We start from the raw sequence: 16,601 nt of genomic DNA, 5'->3' as shown, positions 1-16,601 counted from the left end.
GTTTGGTAAGTGTTGACCACTTTTGAGGGAGTGTTGCAAAAAATGTGTGTGTATATGCTATATTCTGCATATTATATTCTGTATAAAGCAATATTACTCCCTAATATCTGTATCGGCATCTGTCTCAAAACTCTATTATCAATCGGGCACAGTGTTGAGTAAGAGAACCAAAAATTAGAGAGGATTATTGTGAGCATATATTTTTTATTTATTCTGTCATATCGTCAAGAATGTTGTCATCACAGACATACTATATATTACTACTATTTTATATTACTAATATATTATTTTACCCCCCCTCTTAAGAGTAGGGATGTAAATTGAATGCGTTGTGGGGGTTTTCTCTGGGAGTAGAGGTTCGTACTGTTGCCAGGTCTGTCTGTCACTGTCATCCACTCCTCTGCTCTTGGATCGCTTCCCTTCCGTCAGCTTCTCCTGCACTCCATCTTGGTTTTGATACTGTTGAGAGAAATAGAAGGCGAGTGTCCCCGCGGGTGATGGCTTCACTTGCATGCAGTCACACAGTCCTACTGGACTGAATCGTGAATTGGCTCGCCTCGAGGCTTTGTTGTCACTCACATTCTGACTATTGATTGTGTGGAGGCTGCGTGAGCGAGTTTTTGCTTTTTTCGTGTGTGTGTGTGTTTATGTTTGCTCACACAGGGGTTAGGTGTGTGTGTGTAGGGGGAAATTGGCAGCTCTTGCTTTGTGTAGGTGAATGCAAGGACTACTTTGGAGTGAACTTTTGGAGTGTTGGCACTGGCGGTACCCACTCTCCCACACACACACACACACACACACACACGAATAAACCCACACAACAAAAGAATACAGTATGTCATTTGTTCCATAGGAGCTGCTCTCAGATTTTAACATTATTTTCCCTCTATGTTGCTGTTTTTCTAGGTCGGCAGAGGTGATCCTGAGGGAATGGTGCTGCTGAGATGACCTGCGTGACCTTGCTTTTCTCAAGAGATCATTCTCCAATCAAAAGAGCGCAGCAAATTCAAGCCGGGACATGGTTGGCAGGTTCACATGATGGACAGGTGATGGAGTCTTCCATCATCTTTCTCCACCAGTGACAAAGCCTGCCAGCCCTCCCTCTGAGGCATAAGTGTGTACCAGCAGTCCAAGGCCCCCTATTTTCTCTGCCATGGTGACATAAGCAGCGCTGCAATATGAGGGAGAGCCAACGTGAGACCGTGTCTTTTCTTTCTCCTGTAGCTGCTGCAGCTGCTACCTTGACGCTGTTTGTATTTAACTCCATAACGAGACTGACTCTGTTGTGAATAACCCCCACCCCCCACCGCCATTGCCGTTTTCTACCCACACCCAGAGAGACTGTCCCCAAAGGCGCGTTGCTGGGCCAGTGGGGCGGAGTGGCGCGGCGTGAGACGATGCTGGGATGCGTGACACGAGTCCGTCGGCTGGTCCGTCTCCTCCCCCTGCAGACCTCCCTCCTCCTCCTCTTCCTCTTCTGCACCGTCAGCGTCTTCATCTCTGCCTACTTCCTCTATGGCGTCAAGCGGGAGCTGGAGCCGTCTGGGGTGGGCGTGTCCGGGGCCGAGGGAGCGTCGGCCGACTCCGACGACCCAAGGGTTACTCCATCCCGGCTACTGCCCCTGCGGAGCATCTCAGGTGGCCCCGGGGTGGATCCCGGAGGGGCCCGAACAGATCCTGTGGTTCTGGTGTTTGTGGAAAGCCAGTATTCTCAACTGGGTCAGGAGATCGTGGCCATTCTGGAGTCAGGCCGCTTCAGGTACCGGACAGAGATCTCTCCTGGTAAAGGGGACATGCCCACGTTGACGGACAAAGAGAGAGGACGTTTCACACTGGTTATTTACGAGAACATTCTCAAGTATGTTAACTTGGACGCATGGAACCGAGAGCTGCTGGACAAATACTGTGTGGAATATGGAGTGGGCATCATTGGCTTCTTCAAGGTTAGGACAACACCACACTCCCTCTGCCTCCCTCCTCTCCCTCCTCTCACTCACTCCTTCTGCCCTGTCCATCTGGCTCCACCGTCTCTAAGGAGATGGGATTCGCAGGGTTGGAAAGACCTGCCTGGTTCAATATCACTCAGTCCCACTGCACCGTGTCTCTTATGTTCTCTCCGTTTCTTGTTTTTCTTTATTGTGCAATCTGCCCCCCTTCACTTTTCACTCTCTCCTTTCTGTTTTCTTGTTTTCTCCTCTTTGTTTTAGTTTCTCCTCTTTCTTCCTCAATACCTCTCCTTCTCTATCTCTCACAGTAATCCCTAGCTGAGCCTGTTTGCCCAAGGCCTGTTTTCAGGTCTTATGGTTTTAATCACCATCTCTGAGCCATGGAAAGAATATAGAAAGAGATGTGGAGGCATGGATGGTGGTGCAGTGATGTTAGGCGGTGTAGGTGAAGGTTAGAAAAGAAAGCCTGGTGGGATTTACTGGCTATTGGGAGAGAAGGAAGTAGAGCGAGGGTGTGCATCCCAATGACCTGGACACACAACACTGCCGCTCTGCTATCTGAACCAAAGTGTTTGCAGTAACTGATATCTGTAGGTCCGATTTTAGCTTATTACAAATATCTGTGTCAACATTTGTGTTTGTCAATAAGTAGGAGATTGCACTACAAAGCGCTCAAGATATTTTTGAGGTAATTAAGAAACAGTGGCACCATAAGTATATTTCTCAACTGTAAGTTGCTGCCTGTAGTACACAAACTTCAGTCACAAATTTAAAGGATCCATATCCAAAAATTAAGGATGCACAATGTGGATTTTTTTTCAGCTGATACAGTAATTGTTAATTACCTGCTTCTCATGGCTGTTTCAGATAAGATAACACATAATTTCACATTTTTATATTTTAAAGTAAATTCATATAAGTTCATAGTTTATGCATTGCTTTGACATAATCTGTTAAATCAGATATTCCTTAACAGAATAATAAACAATAACGATATCAATTTCCCATTATTGGCTGATAATTTATCATGCATCCCTGTCAAAAATATGTGTTTATGTTTTGTACAGTATGTTCTGTTTGGTGTCCTCTTCTGAGGACACCTAAAGGGGTAAGTCCGCTGCAGGAAATGACACATTACTTCTATTTCAGACCCCAGCATTTCACATGCTTTCTCTGTGGTTAATGTTTATTAGGGGTGGGTGAGAAAATTGACACAGCATAGTATTGTATTATTTTGTGTGGTAGTATTATATCGATACACAGACCCTAATTTTTGATGTTTTAGAATATAAATTATAACTCTGGTAGCCTACTTTTGGTCCCGTCTGCAGTTTGACAACCCATTTTGGCTGAAATAGAGTTGACTGAAGAAAGATGAACAGACTAAAACCATTATCAGATTAGATAAAACAGATGCTGACAAAGTTTTCCTTTGAGGACATAATATGCAAATAAAGTAAACTACATGATATCGCAATGCTCTGCGTATTGCGAAATGTTTAAAGTTGCAATGATTTTCTATTGAGGCCGAAGTATTAGTAGAATTGATATAGTATTAAATTGTGGGGCCATATGATTCCTGCTATATTCCCAAAGCACTACTAAGTTCATTTGGATTTCTTTTACTGGTGTTTTGTACTTTGTTAGTAAGAATTAAAATGATTATTGTTATTATTAGTCTAAAACCTTTTGTGCCTATTAGTCATTTAGAGCCATTTTTTGTAAATTCAGGGTCCAAGTTTAAAAATACAGGAATTGACCTTTACAGTTAAAGAATATCTACTGATATATTGTTACAGATTTTTTAAAACTCTTAAATATTGTTCTCTGCCTAAACAAAAATCCAGTGTTTTTTGGGCTCTAGTTTGCAGGTCTCTATGTGAAATAATAATCATTGTCCACCATGTGGAAACCTCACAGAGTATGATAGTGTTAACTTTATGATCCTGTAGCAGACACCCACACACACACACACACACACACACGCTGGTGAAATTTGAAATAAGACTTTGAGACTTAGTAAAATTGCAGGAGAAAATAGGACTTGTGTATCTGTGGCAGTAGAGATGTGAGATTATCAGAGAATGACAAATTTAGGAGGGGGATTTCAATGAATAATCACTGAACCCTCAGTGTTTGAATGTTGGAGGACACAGCAGGAGGTTATTTCATTTTGACTGCAGTCTTGAAGCATTGCAGATTGAGCATAGCAGGTAGAAGCTGCCACATGCCTTCACGTCTGAGTAGGCCTGACATTCCTTATTTCGCACATGATTGGAGAAATGGGGGAATTATATCCGATACATTTCTGTCTTCATAACTCTGATTTATGATGAATCTGTGTGATTTCTGTCTTTCTTGTCTCTGTTGATCAGGCCAATGAAAACAGTCTGCTCAGTGCACAACTGAAAGGCTTCCCCCTCTTTCTTCACTCCAACCTGGGTCTGAAGGACTGCACAGTCAACCCCAAGTCCCCCCTGCTCTTCATCACTCGAGCTGGGCAGCCACTGCCGGGTCCCCTCCCTGGAGACGACTGGACTGTTTTCCAATCCAACCACTCAACGTACGAGCCCGTGTTGCTGGCCAAGACCCAGTCAGCGGAGAGCATTGCATCGATGGGGCAGAATGCTGCACTGCTGCCATCGGTGGTGCAGGACCTGGGCCTCCACGATGGCATCCAGAGGGTCCTGTTCGGCAACAACTTGGTCTTCTGGCTGCACAAGCTTGTGTTTGTGGACGCTGTGGCCTTTCTGACAGGGAAGAGGCTCTCGTTGTCCCTGGAGCGTTACATCCTGGTGGATATCGACGACATCTTTGTGGGCAAAGAGGGCACGCGCATGAAGGTGCCTGACGTAAAGGTGAGTTTGCGCAAGTGTTTCAGAGTGGAAAAACTTTGTCAGAACAGAAAGTGAACCCACTTATGTATTCATCAACCAGTGTTTTCAACAGCCCTTTGCCAAAATATAAAAATTGCCTCACACATAGCATGTGCTATGCCATCCTCTGCCAGTCATACAGAAACTCCTTCTCGCTCCTCTTCTCCTTTTGAATGCGTTCGTCCCAGTAGGCCGCTCAAAGCTGACAGGCCCCACTGCTCACACTGTCACAGAAGCTCCACAGCAATGAATATTTCAGGGGGCCCAGAGACATACAAAGAATGTTGAAAAGCTCCTTGCTTGCGTCCCCTCAGAGCAGAACAGACCCCCCTCACATGTGGAGGCAGAGGGTATAAGAAAACCTTATGGAAGAAGCATCAAGGCCTCCGCACTGGCAGCGCAATAGCAAGCTTTTAGGAACGAATCACACCCTGACAAGACAGAGAAATCTGAGAGAGTGAGAGGAGGGTGTGTGCTGGGAGTCACATCCAGCACGGAGATCAAATGAAACAAACACCCGAATCAGAGGAGAGAAAAATATCAAACAGAATGAAGGAGAAGGAGTGAGGCAACTGGGAGTGGATGTTGGATGTTTACCGAAAGAAACTTGCAGAATGAAATATGTATGTGGGCATGCGTGCTGCCTGGGCGTTCACGCTTCCTCATTAATGCACTCGTGCACCAGGATGAGCACAACGTGCATTGAGTCACTCGCCTTTCCTCCCACTGTTTCAGGCCCTGCTGGAGACACAAAGGGAGCTGCGCACTCATGTGCCCAACTTCACCTTCAATCTGGGCTTCTCAGGGAAATTCTTTCACGCTGGTAAGATGCAGCCCATGAAGACAGCCTTTTCTGCTTTTAAAGGGATAATTTCGATAATTTGAAGTGTGGTGGTGAGAAATGCCTGTCCACAGTCAGTACATTGGCTACAGTAGTGGTGGTCAGCATGTCTCCAGTGTGGAGAAGCAGAGAGGAGTAAGAGGAAGGAAGCTGATGGTCAGCAGTAAAATGTATTTTAGTACTTAAAAAAGGTCCATCAGTATTTTCACCGCTTTACCTTGCCATCAGACAGTCTTTTCTGATTTGAAACCGCAGTTATATAAACCAAACATCTCTCTCCCCAAACCAACCAAACTCCATAGGTGAAATCAATCATTTAGCCTTGCAAAACACAGGAGTTTCTGGTCTACTGCTCCCTTGATCTGTTAGATTGTTTGTGTTATTGTGTGACTTTGGTGAATAAGAACTCACCTTTAAAAACACAGAAGTCGCACAATAAAGCAGATAAACTAACAGATCAAGGCAGTGGTAGACCAGTAACTGGTCCACATCTTCCATGCTGGTGGCCGACCAGCATCTAAAGCAGATAATACATTGACTGTTGATAAGTAATTCTTACAACCCCACTTCAGATAATCGAAACTATCCCTTTAACTCGAGCAGAGATGAGAGCATGCACTAAACTAAAAGAGATAACATGTCTAAGATTGTAAAGTTTTGATTCACATTATTAATTTGTCTACTCCTCTTCCTCTCCTTCATGCCCTTCTTGACTTTATTTCATCTCCTGTTTATCTCCCACACGCTTGACTCTAATATGTGAACTTTTTCTCCTTTTGCCTCTCTGACTTTCATTTCCTCCTTTTCTTATCACTGACCTCATTTCACCTCTGCCTCTTCTTTGTCTTTGTCCATTTTTATCTCCTCCATTTCCTCTTCACCCACAACCCCTCGCTCTTCTGCAAACCTCCCTCATCTCCCTCCATCTCCTCCCTCTTTTTCCTGTCAAACTGCCCTCCCCCCTTCTCTGCTGTGTCCAGGATCTGATGAGGAGGACCTGGGAGATGACCTGCTGCTTTCCTATGTGAAGGAGTTCTGGTGGTTCCCTCACATGTGGAGCCACATGCAGCCCCATCTATTCCACAACCAGTCCGTGTTGGCTGAGCAAATGTTGCTCAACAAGAAATTTGCTATGGTGAGTCTCAGGGATGACAGTCAGTATGCCCCCCATTAGGAGAAGCAGAGAGGAGAAGCAGCACAGAAGCTAAGCAATGAACTGCTGTGGACAGGGTCAGCAACAAAACATATTTTAGCCACTTAAATAAGGTCCAGCTAAAAAGTCAGTATCAGTTTAAGTGTACGCTACATGTTCACCACTTTGCTTTGCCATCAGACCCTCTTTTTAAACCAGATATCGCTCTCCAGACCAACCAAACACCAGAGGTGAAATCTGTAATTTTACCTTGCAGAACATGGAGGTTGCTGGTCTACTGTTGCCCTGATCTGTTAGTGTGTTTGGTGTTTTTAAAAGACAGTTCAGATTCACTGAAGTCACACAATAACACAAAGTCACACAAAATGACAAACTTATTGAGGCAACGGTAAACAAGCAACTTCCATGTTCTCCAAAGTAAAAAATATTGATTTTGCCTGTGGAGTTTGCTTGGTTTGGGAGCAGCAATATTAGGCTTCTATAATGGCAGGTTCCCATCAGAAAACACAACAGTATTACATGGCTTAGCTTCTGGCTGGTGCCGCTCTCTGCTTCTTCTTTTGCAGGCTGAACGTCATCCACTGTTGGTAAGGCACTCAACACCCCGCGTCAAATAATCAGATCCATCCCTTTAAAATTGTAAACTGTAAGATTTCAGTCCTGGTTGATTTGGCAACAACCATGGTTACCAAGGTAATCGCAAGTGTGGTTTAAAGCGACAGCAAACACCTGGTTTACTGTTTACTGGTGTATGATCTGTTGACAGTGAAGCCAAACAAGCTCATGTTGTTCTAATTAAAAAGTCAGTCAAAACCAATTGCAACTGCGATCAGATTTCATGCTTCACACAACACAAGATGTTTTTCACACAGGAGGACACGGTGGAGTTGGTTACCTTGCTGAGAAGTTGGAGGTGTGCAGCCTGTCGCCTGCAGCTCCTCATCTAACAGCCCACTGGGGTTATTAAAAATGATCCGTTGACAGAAATAGGATGAAAATGACTGTCTGAATTTGGACCATTTTTGATGAACAATCGCCATCAGCACCAGTCGCCATGACAATCATGTTGAGTTTCCTGTGGCTTCTTCACAATAAAAAAACCACCCTGTGTCTCACCTGTTGAACACATTTAATGAGAAGCAGCAGCAGAAGGCTGTCCAGTTTACATTAGCAGCAGCAACTTAATACAGCTCCGATGCTCTCTGTAGTGCATATATAAATCCTAAGCACAATTTAATGTCCAAAACCCAAACAGTTAATCTATTAGTATAATTATATTATTTATTATTATAAAATTAGTTGCACAGGTATGATGGACTTTTCCACTAACAAAAAAAACACTAGTATAGAAAAAGATGGTTATATTGAATGGCTATTGTGTGAAAAAATGACGACATAAATGGTATCAAAAATGGGGTTTGATTCATGAAAGTCATAACATAGTGCAGCTTTTAAAGCTATTATACGTTATACATTTCTGCATTAAAATGTCTAAAAACAATAAACACATGTTACATACTTTCTTGAGTTGTATACTCACATTATCTCAAATGTTTCCAACAATGTTCAGACTCCCCAAAAATCCATAATTCATTCATGGTAACGGTGCGTTTCCTGCAAGCAACTAAATACTGTAACTTCTGACAAAACAAAGGATACATCAGAGACTGAGGAAGTCAGTCTGTGAACTTGACTGAATGTAATGTGAATGAAACTTTAATAATAATACTCTACCTTGTCAGTCACTAGGATTTCAACTCAGCAGCTACTCCCATGATCCCTTGCTGCTTCACAATGTCATCAAACTACATCTTTTTGTTATTGTTTTAATTTGACAGACCCCTCACATATTGTAACTCTAACATGATGGGTGTTGATGAACCTTGCTTTCGTTTTATATCTTTTCATTTCTTCTTCTTGCCTCCTGACTCTCACTCATGTATTCTATTTCTCCAGGAACACGGGATCCCCACTAACATGGGCTACGCCGTGGCGCCCCACCACTCAGGCGTCTACCCTGTCCACATGCAGCTGTACGATGCCTGGAAGAAGGTGTGGGGCATCAAGGTGACCAGCACAGAGGAATACCCACACCTGAAGCCTGCACGCTTCCGGCGAGGTTTTATCCACAGCGGCATTAGTGTAAGGCCACTCTCTCTCTCCCTCTCTCTCTCTCTCTCTCTCACACTCTCACACACACACACACAGAGTATCCATAAGGCCTCATTATCTTGTTACCTCTGGCCCGTTGCTTTCCCTCCACTCGCCTTCTCAACATCCATTACCTTTTCAGCCAATAATCCTTTTCAGGGTTCTGTTTCTCCTCTACATATGCTATCCTTCATTCATTAATTATCTCCCCATCTACACCACCTCCAGTTCTTTAGTATTTATTCTTCTCTCATGGCCAGTGGTTACTCTCCGTCCTGCATTTGTCCACCATCCTCCAACTCTACTTTTGAGTTTTGTCCCTGAAGGAGCTGAGCAGAATCTTATTTACATTTATTCTGTATATCACAGGTGGCAAAAATACATACATTATGTACTCAAGTAAAATTACAGATAGTTGTTTAAAAAAAGAAGTAGTACTGATACAGCTTCTTTACTTAAGTAAAAGTGGCTCTGAAATGTATTCAGAGTATAAATGTACAAAAAAAAGTATGCATATTTTCATATCATATCTTTTCCATGATTTTTTGTTGTTGCTCTCGCATGTTTTTTTTGTCTACATCTTTTATGTGGTCATTGTCTTGTTGCGTCTTTTACATTATTTTCATCTCACTGCATCTTTTGCATAATTTTCGTTGTCACATCTTCTACATCGTTTTTGTCTTGTTGTGTCTTTTACGTTGTTTTTGTTACACCTTTTAAAGTGTTTTTTGTTTTGTCACGTCTTTCACATTGTTTTCTTCTTGTTACATCATTTTATGCTATGTTAATATCTTATGTTATTTTTGTCTGGTTTTGTCTTTAAGGTGTTTTTGTGTCATATGTCTATTAGGTATTTTTTATCTTGTTACATTGTTTTCGTCTTGTTACATATTTTATTTTTTCTTCTTGTGACATCTTTTATGTTGTTTTAGTCTTGCTGTGTGCTCTGATGGATACAACAAGGAATTTTCTTTTCTGTGTGTTATTGTCCCATCCATTTAGCCTGAAGTCCATTTTGATGTTGGGAAGGTGGCACAAGATGATGGAAAATAAAAAATAATCAATATTTCCTCTCAAATGCATTAAAACTAAAGTAACTGGCCTGTTTTGAAAATGTCAGTACAGATATGTGTGTTAAATGTGGGGAGTAATAGTAAAAAGTTGTCAAAACAAATACTAAAATAAAATACAGATGCATAAGTATTTGTGCTTTGTAACTTCCCACTTCTGATCACAGAGGCAACTGAAGTCCTGAGAAAGGCAATCATTTAATTAGTCTTGTTGTGCTGTTGTGTTCCTCTCCAGTGTGGGAGATGATAATGTAGTCAAATGAGCCAGTCTTGCATTAGACACCTGTCTAACTGGTGCTGCCTAGCGGCCCCTCAGCACCATAACGAAGACTGACATCTCTGGCAACAGCATAGCACATAACCAATCAGTGAAATGTCAACACCCAGAAAAAGTGCACTTTATTCAGCTTCACAGCTCTAGTCACGATGCTGAATAATATAGTTATGAGAGCAGAATTAAAGTTGAATAGATTACATTCAAGAGGTTCAAAAGAAGGAGAAAAAAATTCTTATCTATTTCTGACCTTCAGCTCTGATAGGAAACAGTGCAGCCTCAGTCCAGTTCCTTTGTAGTGTTGGCATTCAGGCGGCCTGTGTGGTCTCACAGCTATATTCCCGTCCTTGAGATAGTGCAGTCTGAATGGACAGTCTCCACTGCTTACTGATGATTGATATTCAGTTCCCCAGACACTCCAAACTGTAAACGCATTTCCATGAATTTCCATATAGACTCAGAGTGAATAAGAGGTTTGCTTTGGCTAGATGAGCTGCATAATATGAATGTTATTGAAAGCAAACAATGTGTGGGGTAACTGCCTGGAGTACTGACAGCTCCGCTCTCGGTGGAGGGCTGATGATCGTGTGTGTGTGTTTATTTGTATGAATGCATTTCTTGTTTTATTTTAATCTGCGTGTCTGCGATATTTGTTTTCTTTCTTGTTTTTGCCTTCTTTTGGTTTTGGTGACTCTGTGCTTGTTTATATCACAGGTGCTGCCCAGGCAGACGTGCGGTCTTTTCACACACACCATCTTCTATAAAGACTACCCAGGCAGTCCGAATGAACTGGACAAGCTCATCAACGGAGGAGAGCTCTTCCTCACTGTTCTCCTGAACCCCGTGAGTCAAGTGCACATGCACAGAGCACAGCTTTTGTCTTGCACACTTGGAAACCCATTTAACTGGTGGTGAAAATTGAAATATCAACGAGGGGACAGGACAATGACTAGTCGGTGACTCACGCAGTGATGTCTGCATCAAGCTTTCTCTTTTTTGCACTGCTGTGAAAGCTTCTTTTAGTGGAGCCGAAATGCAGTGTTGAAATTGCTCCAATTCGTCAACAGGTTTTGTTTAGAGATGATTTAAGAAAATGTTACTTTTATTAACATATCTGCAACAAATGTCCCCGCGTAGTCTGCAGATAATTGTATTCTTCTGAATGTCACACTTTTTAAAACTAAACCACAAAAGACCGCTTTGTTAAAGCAGTTTCATCATTCTCTTCCCTCTTTATCTATTTCTGCTCAACTTTTTGTCAGAGTTCATTTGTTTAAGTCAGAAAGAGAAATATTCGTTCATGAGTTTTTAGTGGCTTATCAGTGAGAGTGCCTCAGTTAAAGGAGTCAGGTCTGTCTTTCTTTTAATTTTGAAGCTTCTGCTGAGGATTTCAAATGAAGCTTTGAATGTCATCATAAATCCTCAATTAGAATAAAGTAATTCATCTATTTACATGAGTTCTTTTTTAATTAAATCAACTTTCTTTAATTAATGTGACTTGTCAGTTTAGTCAATATAATTGTAAATTAACATGTAGATGCTGCTGGATCGCCCTGTCAATGCAGAGACATGATTCCATAAAGCTCAACATTTCATTAGGTAAAAACATTTTGTGAATTTTGGAAATTATTACTTTTTTTTTTCAATAAATTTGGACTTTGAGTGTTTTTTGCCCTGGAGAACGGCTGCACAATGTGGTTAAAAAAAACAGTTGGTGGGAATGATCAAAAATTAAAAAAACAAATTAAATCATGATGGTGTGACATTTGTTGGTCTGTAAATAAACATGTTTTCTTACCTCCTGAGAACAATATTTGTAGGCCAAGGCATCTCTGTAGCACTACAGGGCTTCATTGTAACACTGTTTTGTCACACATTTTTCCTTCATCAAAAAATTGCAGCTTCTGTAATTTGGATAATGCACTTGTCCATACTGCAGTTCTGATACTACTTTGATTAACTGTGCAGCTATAGTTTGGAGTTATTGGAAATGTTTGGCTCAAACGAGTCGGAAACAATCCTAAGCAGCAGCCACTAAAATCTAATTCTACAAATGGTATAATACTAGTAATATTAGTGTAGCCTAATCTGTATCTGTGACTGTATACCAGTTTTAAACAGACTGCATTGACATGCAAACAAAAAGCTGCTCAGCATTTGACTGTCAGCATGTCAGCAAAGGCCCAAACTATTAATTGTAGCTCTACTGAAAACAATAGTCAGGTGCCTGCATAAAAACTGCAACAGATTTTGCTTTCTGTGAACTTTCTTGTTCATTTTGGCCCTGAAGGGATCTGTCCCCAGAAGAACTTGCATGGAGGCGATGGGGGACAAAATCCATAGTTCTTATTCTGTGTAGAAATACATTCAGAAGTTTATCTCGGAGCTTAAAGTTCTCAGGCTCTGTGCCTGGTTTCAGGCTTAGAGAGTTTTAAATTCACATAATTCATATTGTACACATTTCTTCCTGGGCAACTTTACACCCTCAGTTTTTTGTTTTTTTATTGCTTTTTTTGCTTTAATCCCTGTTATCTGTCGTTAGTATTAGGCTTCAGCAGTCTGAGTTAGACAAATCAAGTGGATAGCTTCCAAATTTTCTTCCTGTCTTTATAGGATGAAATACAATCTGAGCTATTGTCCCTTGACTGCAGCTCTGCATGCAAAGACTGTCTGGGGAGACAAAGAGGGGGGCATTTGTATTAAAAGACTATGTTTGGAAGATATCCACTTGATCTGACAAATTCAAAATTCTGAAGCCTCATACTGACTTTAGAAAAACTTTGAAAAAATATTTTTTGCACTAAACTAGGACTGTGAATTTTGTCCCTTATAACTTCTATTGAAAGAGCATCAGGAATTGATCTCTTAATGGCCAATATGAAAAGGAGGATTGATCACAGCAGTCAAGTCTTGTTTCAGTTTTCATATTAACATCTATTATTTTAAGACAGACTTGACCTTTAATTGTTGTTCTGCCTAAATTCCATTAAAATCCTTCATACTATATTATGATACAAGTCAAATTTAGGGCCGCACTAAATATATTTTTCGTTAGCAATAAATCCACTTCTCAATTAAGCAGTTCACTATTTAGTCATTAAATTGCCAGAATAAAGCGAAAAATATTCATAAATATCCTTTTTAATTTCCTAGAACTCAAGGCGGTGTCTGTCTTGTTTAATGCAGCCTACAGTAAAAAATCGAACTTATGATTGACGAATGATTTACGATGTGTGTCATGAATAAAATTATCAAATTCTGATATTATTGAACCCAGAACATTCAAATGTTTGGCATCTTCTATCAGCTGACAAATCATTTAATACATTAATTGTTTCAGCTCGAGCGAAATTCATATCATGACTCTTATTTCTGATTGTGTCTCAGTTACACAGTTTATACCAGCCATCTCCAGATTAGACCAAACTGACTTTCCTCTCATCCCCTTTACTGAATCCCACTCTGGTTGGTTGTTTCTTCCTGTTCACAGATTAGTATCTTCATGACCCATCTGTCCAACTATGGGAACGATCGCCTCGGCCTGTACACCTTTAAGAGCCTGATGATGTTCGTCCAGACATGGACCAACCTGAAGGTGCAGACCCTGCCACCTATTCAACTGGCTCAGAAATACTTCAGCCTGTTCCCCTCCGAGAGAGATCCACTCTGGCAGGTAGGAATAAGATGTTGATAGAATTTAATTATTTGATTTTTATTTGTGTGGCACTAAAGTCGCTATTTTTATTCAGTAGTATTTTCAGTAGACACCTGTACTGTAATAAAAGACATATTCCTTTTAAATGTATTATTATACAGTAATAATAAGCTTGAATCCTTTGCAGTTGATACAGTATGTGTATGACTTTGGTAATGAGTAACTGTTTTGTTGGTGGACGGAGTCATTCACCACCCAAACATATTTTATTAAATGCCTCTCCTTTGTTTATTCAAATGTTCGTCAGACACTACAGTTAACAAAGGTCAACCTGATTTTTCTCATATTTTCCTGCTTACATATTTGTTAGGCTGCTGCGGGAGTCATGCTTAAAACAAAGCATTGTTTATCTTTTTGCGGCTACAGGATCCTTGTGAGGACAAAAGGCACAAGGACATCTGGTCCAAAGAGAAAACATGTGACCGCTTCCCCAAACTGCTTGTCATCGGGCCTCAGAAGACAGGTGAGATGCAGTGCTTTTACACCCCCTACAGGACGAACTTGGAAATGATTAAATCTGAGGTTTGTCACTCAGTTCAGAGCAGACGTGTCATTTTCTGAATGGTTTGAATGAAGTTTTGATTATTTCTTTGAAAATAAGGCATGATAGCAGAAGTGTAGATTGTGGTTTCATTTAGTTGTTTTTAAGTTTTTACTGTTGTTGTCATTGTCTTTTACATTGTCTTCACTGTGCTTACAATCCCCTCTACACCACCTGTTCTTTCTTTGCGTTCTCAGGGACGACTGCACTCTACCTGTTTCTTGGCATGCACCCTGACCTCACCAGTAATTACCCCAGCAAAGAGACCTTTGAGGAAATCCAGTTCTTTAATGGACATAACTACCACAGGGGAATTGACTGGTGAGAGACCTCACAGACAAACCACATTTAAAAAGCTATATATGCAGAAATGTCCCCACAACATAATTAAAATAATGGATTATTTGCTGCGCTTCGTTTTCGTGTGTAGTGTTTCCTGTGGATTTAGTGTTTACTCGTTGTTTTTGCCAGTAAATTGGGTGTGAATTCATTACAACTCTAACTTTCAGTCTGGTACATAAGCCAGTGACATTGCTGATGGCAATGTTGGCAACACTTGAATCAGTTTGAGCACACTGTGGTATGAGGGACTAATGCATACTTCAAGCCCCTCTGTTAAGCATTCATAACCAGCATATAAATTCCTGGTTATAAATTGTTCATACCACACTAATGTAGTTGTGTACTGTCAGCGTACATTAATGTGTTTTTACATTACGTATTTGTAGAAAGTGTAACTCCACCTGTGGACACCCATGAGTTACAGATGGTGTATAAATAGATAATGAATGACAATATAGGAAGACACAGGGGTAATAATATAAGATATGTTTAATAATATAATGTCTCATATAATTTCTGATGAACACTATATATTAATAAGTTAAACTATTTTAAGATAAATTTTAAAATGTCCTCATAATGTAACATTATATTGTGTTATAAACCATTAATTAAATGTTTATATACTGGGTATAAATGCTAAATATCAGGACTTAAAGTGTTACCAAGAGGGAGAGTTGCACTGCACAGGTGAAAAAAAAACTGTTGGTTGTTGTAGTTCTAATAGACATAATTTCATTACACAGTTAAAATATACAGAGAAGTTTTGAATCTCATTCAGACATATAGGAATCTAGGTGAAATATTATGCAAACTGCACTTAAAAGGATAGTTTGGAGTGTCTGAAGTGGGGTATGATGAGGTGGTTATCCATAGTCGGTGTATTAGCTGCAGTAGATGGAGGTCAACACGCCCCCAGATTAGAGTAGCCGCAGGATTACCAGTGTAGGAATCTAAACAAATCTACTGCTGGTGGACCAGGTGGGCACAGAAAAAATATTTTAGCCACCTAAAGTTTAAGTTTACACTATATTCAGAATATTGTGACCACTTTCCTTGCTGTCAGTCAGCGTTTTAGAACAGGAAACTGCTGTTATCTGAGCGAAATACTGCTCTTTCTGGATCCCTTTGGCAAAAAAAAAAAAAAAAAAAAAGCAGAACACAGGAGTTGCTGAGCTGTTCTGATCAATTAGTTTGTTTGTGTGATTGTGTGACTTCAGTGTTTTAAACGGGTAGTTCAGATTCACCAAAGTTACGCAATGACACAAACCAACGAACAGATCGAGGCAGTTGTAGACCAGCCACTCGCGTGCTTTGTGAGGTAACATTATTGATTTTTCCAAAGGAGTCTGGTTGCTTTGGAGAGAGGTATTTGGCTTATATAACGATGGTTTCCTATGGGCATTTTTAAGTGGCTAAAATGTGTTTTGCTGCTGATTCTGTCAACAGCAGCACATTATTTAGCGTCCTACACCTGTACTCCAGCTGCTTCTCTCAGTTAGGGGCGTACCGACTGCCATCTACTGTAGGTAGTACACTAACTATGGATAAGTATCTCATACAACCCCACCTCAAATAATCCACATTATCCTTTTGAAGCGTTAAACCATTTAAAACATTTGAGTTTGTTCTGATTTTCTAATTAAATTTTAGACCCCAAGATGGCAGGGGTGTTTCTATTTAATGCAAATG

The 16,601-nt window shown here is 40.8% G+C and overlaps 1 protein-coding gene across 1 annotated transcript in view; it reads left to right on the top strand.

The window, feature by feature from the left end:
• ndst1a (N-deacetylase/N-sulfotransferase (heparan glucosaminyl) 1a) overlaps positions 1–16,601 on the top strand; it is a 65,225-nt gene that overhangs the window by 41,129 nt on the left and 7,495 nt on the right. Inside the window, exons 2-10 of the mRNA XM_084719276.1 lie at positions 907–1,943; positions 4,322–4,804; positions 5,558–5,645; positions 6,644–6,798; positions 8,773–8,958; positions 11,026–11,154; positions 13,802–13,984; positions 14,393–14,489; positions 14,765–14,888. Coding sequence (XP_084575402.1) covers positions 1,398–1,943; positions 4,322–4,804; positions 5,558–5,645; positions 6,644–6,798; positions 8,773–8,958; positions 11,026–11,154; positions 13,802–13,984; positions 14,393–14,489; positions 14,765–14,888 — 1,991 coding nt within the window. The 5' untranslated portion in view covers positions 907–1,397. The remainder of the gene's footprint in view (positions 1–906; positions 1,944–4,321; positions 4,805–5,557; positions 5,646–6,643; positions 6,799–8,772; positions 8,959–11,025; positions 11,155–13,801; positions 13,985–14,392; positions 14,490–14,764; positions 14,889–16,601) is intronic.

The sequence above is a fragment of the Lutjanus erythropterus genome, chromosome 5 (genome assembly GCF_056507025.1).
Source record: "Lutjanus erythropterus isolate fLutEry1 chromosome 5, fLutEry1.hap2, whole genome shotgun sequence".
NCBI lineage: Eukaryota > Metazoa > Chordata > Actinopteri > Lutjaniformes > Lutjanidae > Lutjanus > Lutjanus erythropterus.
Note: the sequence above shows the minus strand (reverse complement) of the source record. Positions and strands in the feature narration are given on the sequence as shown.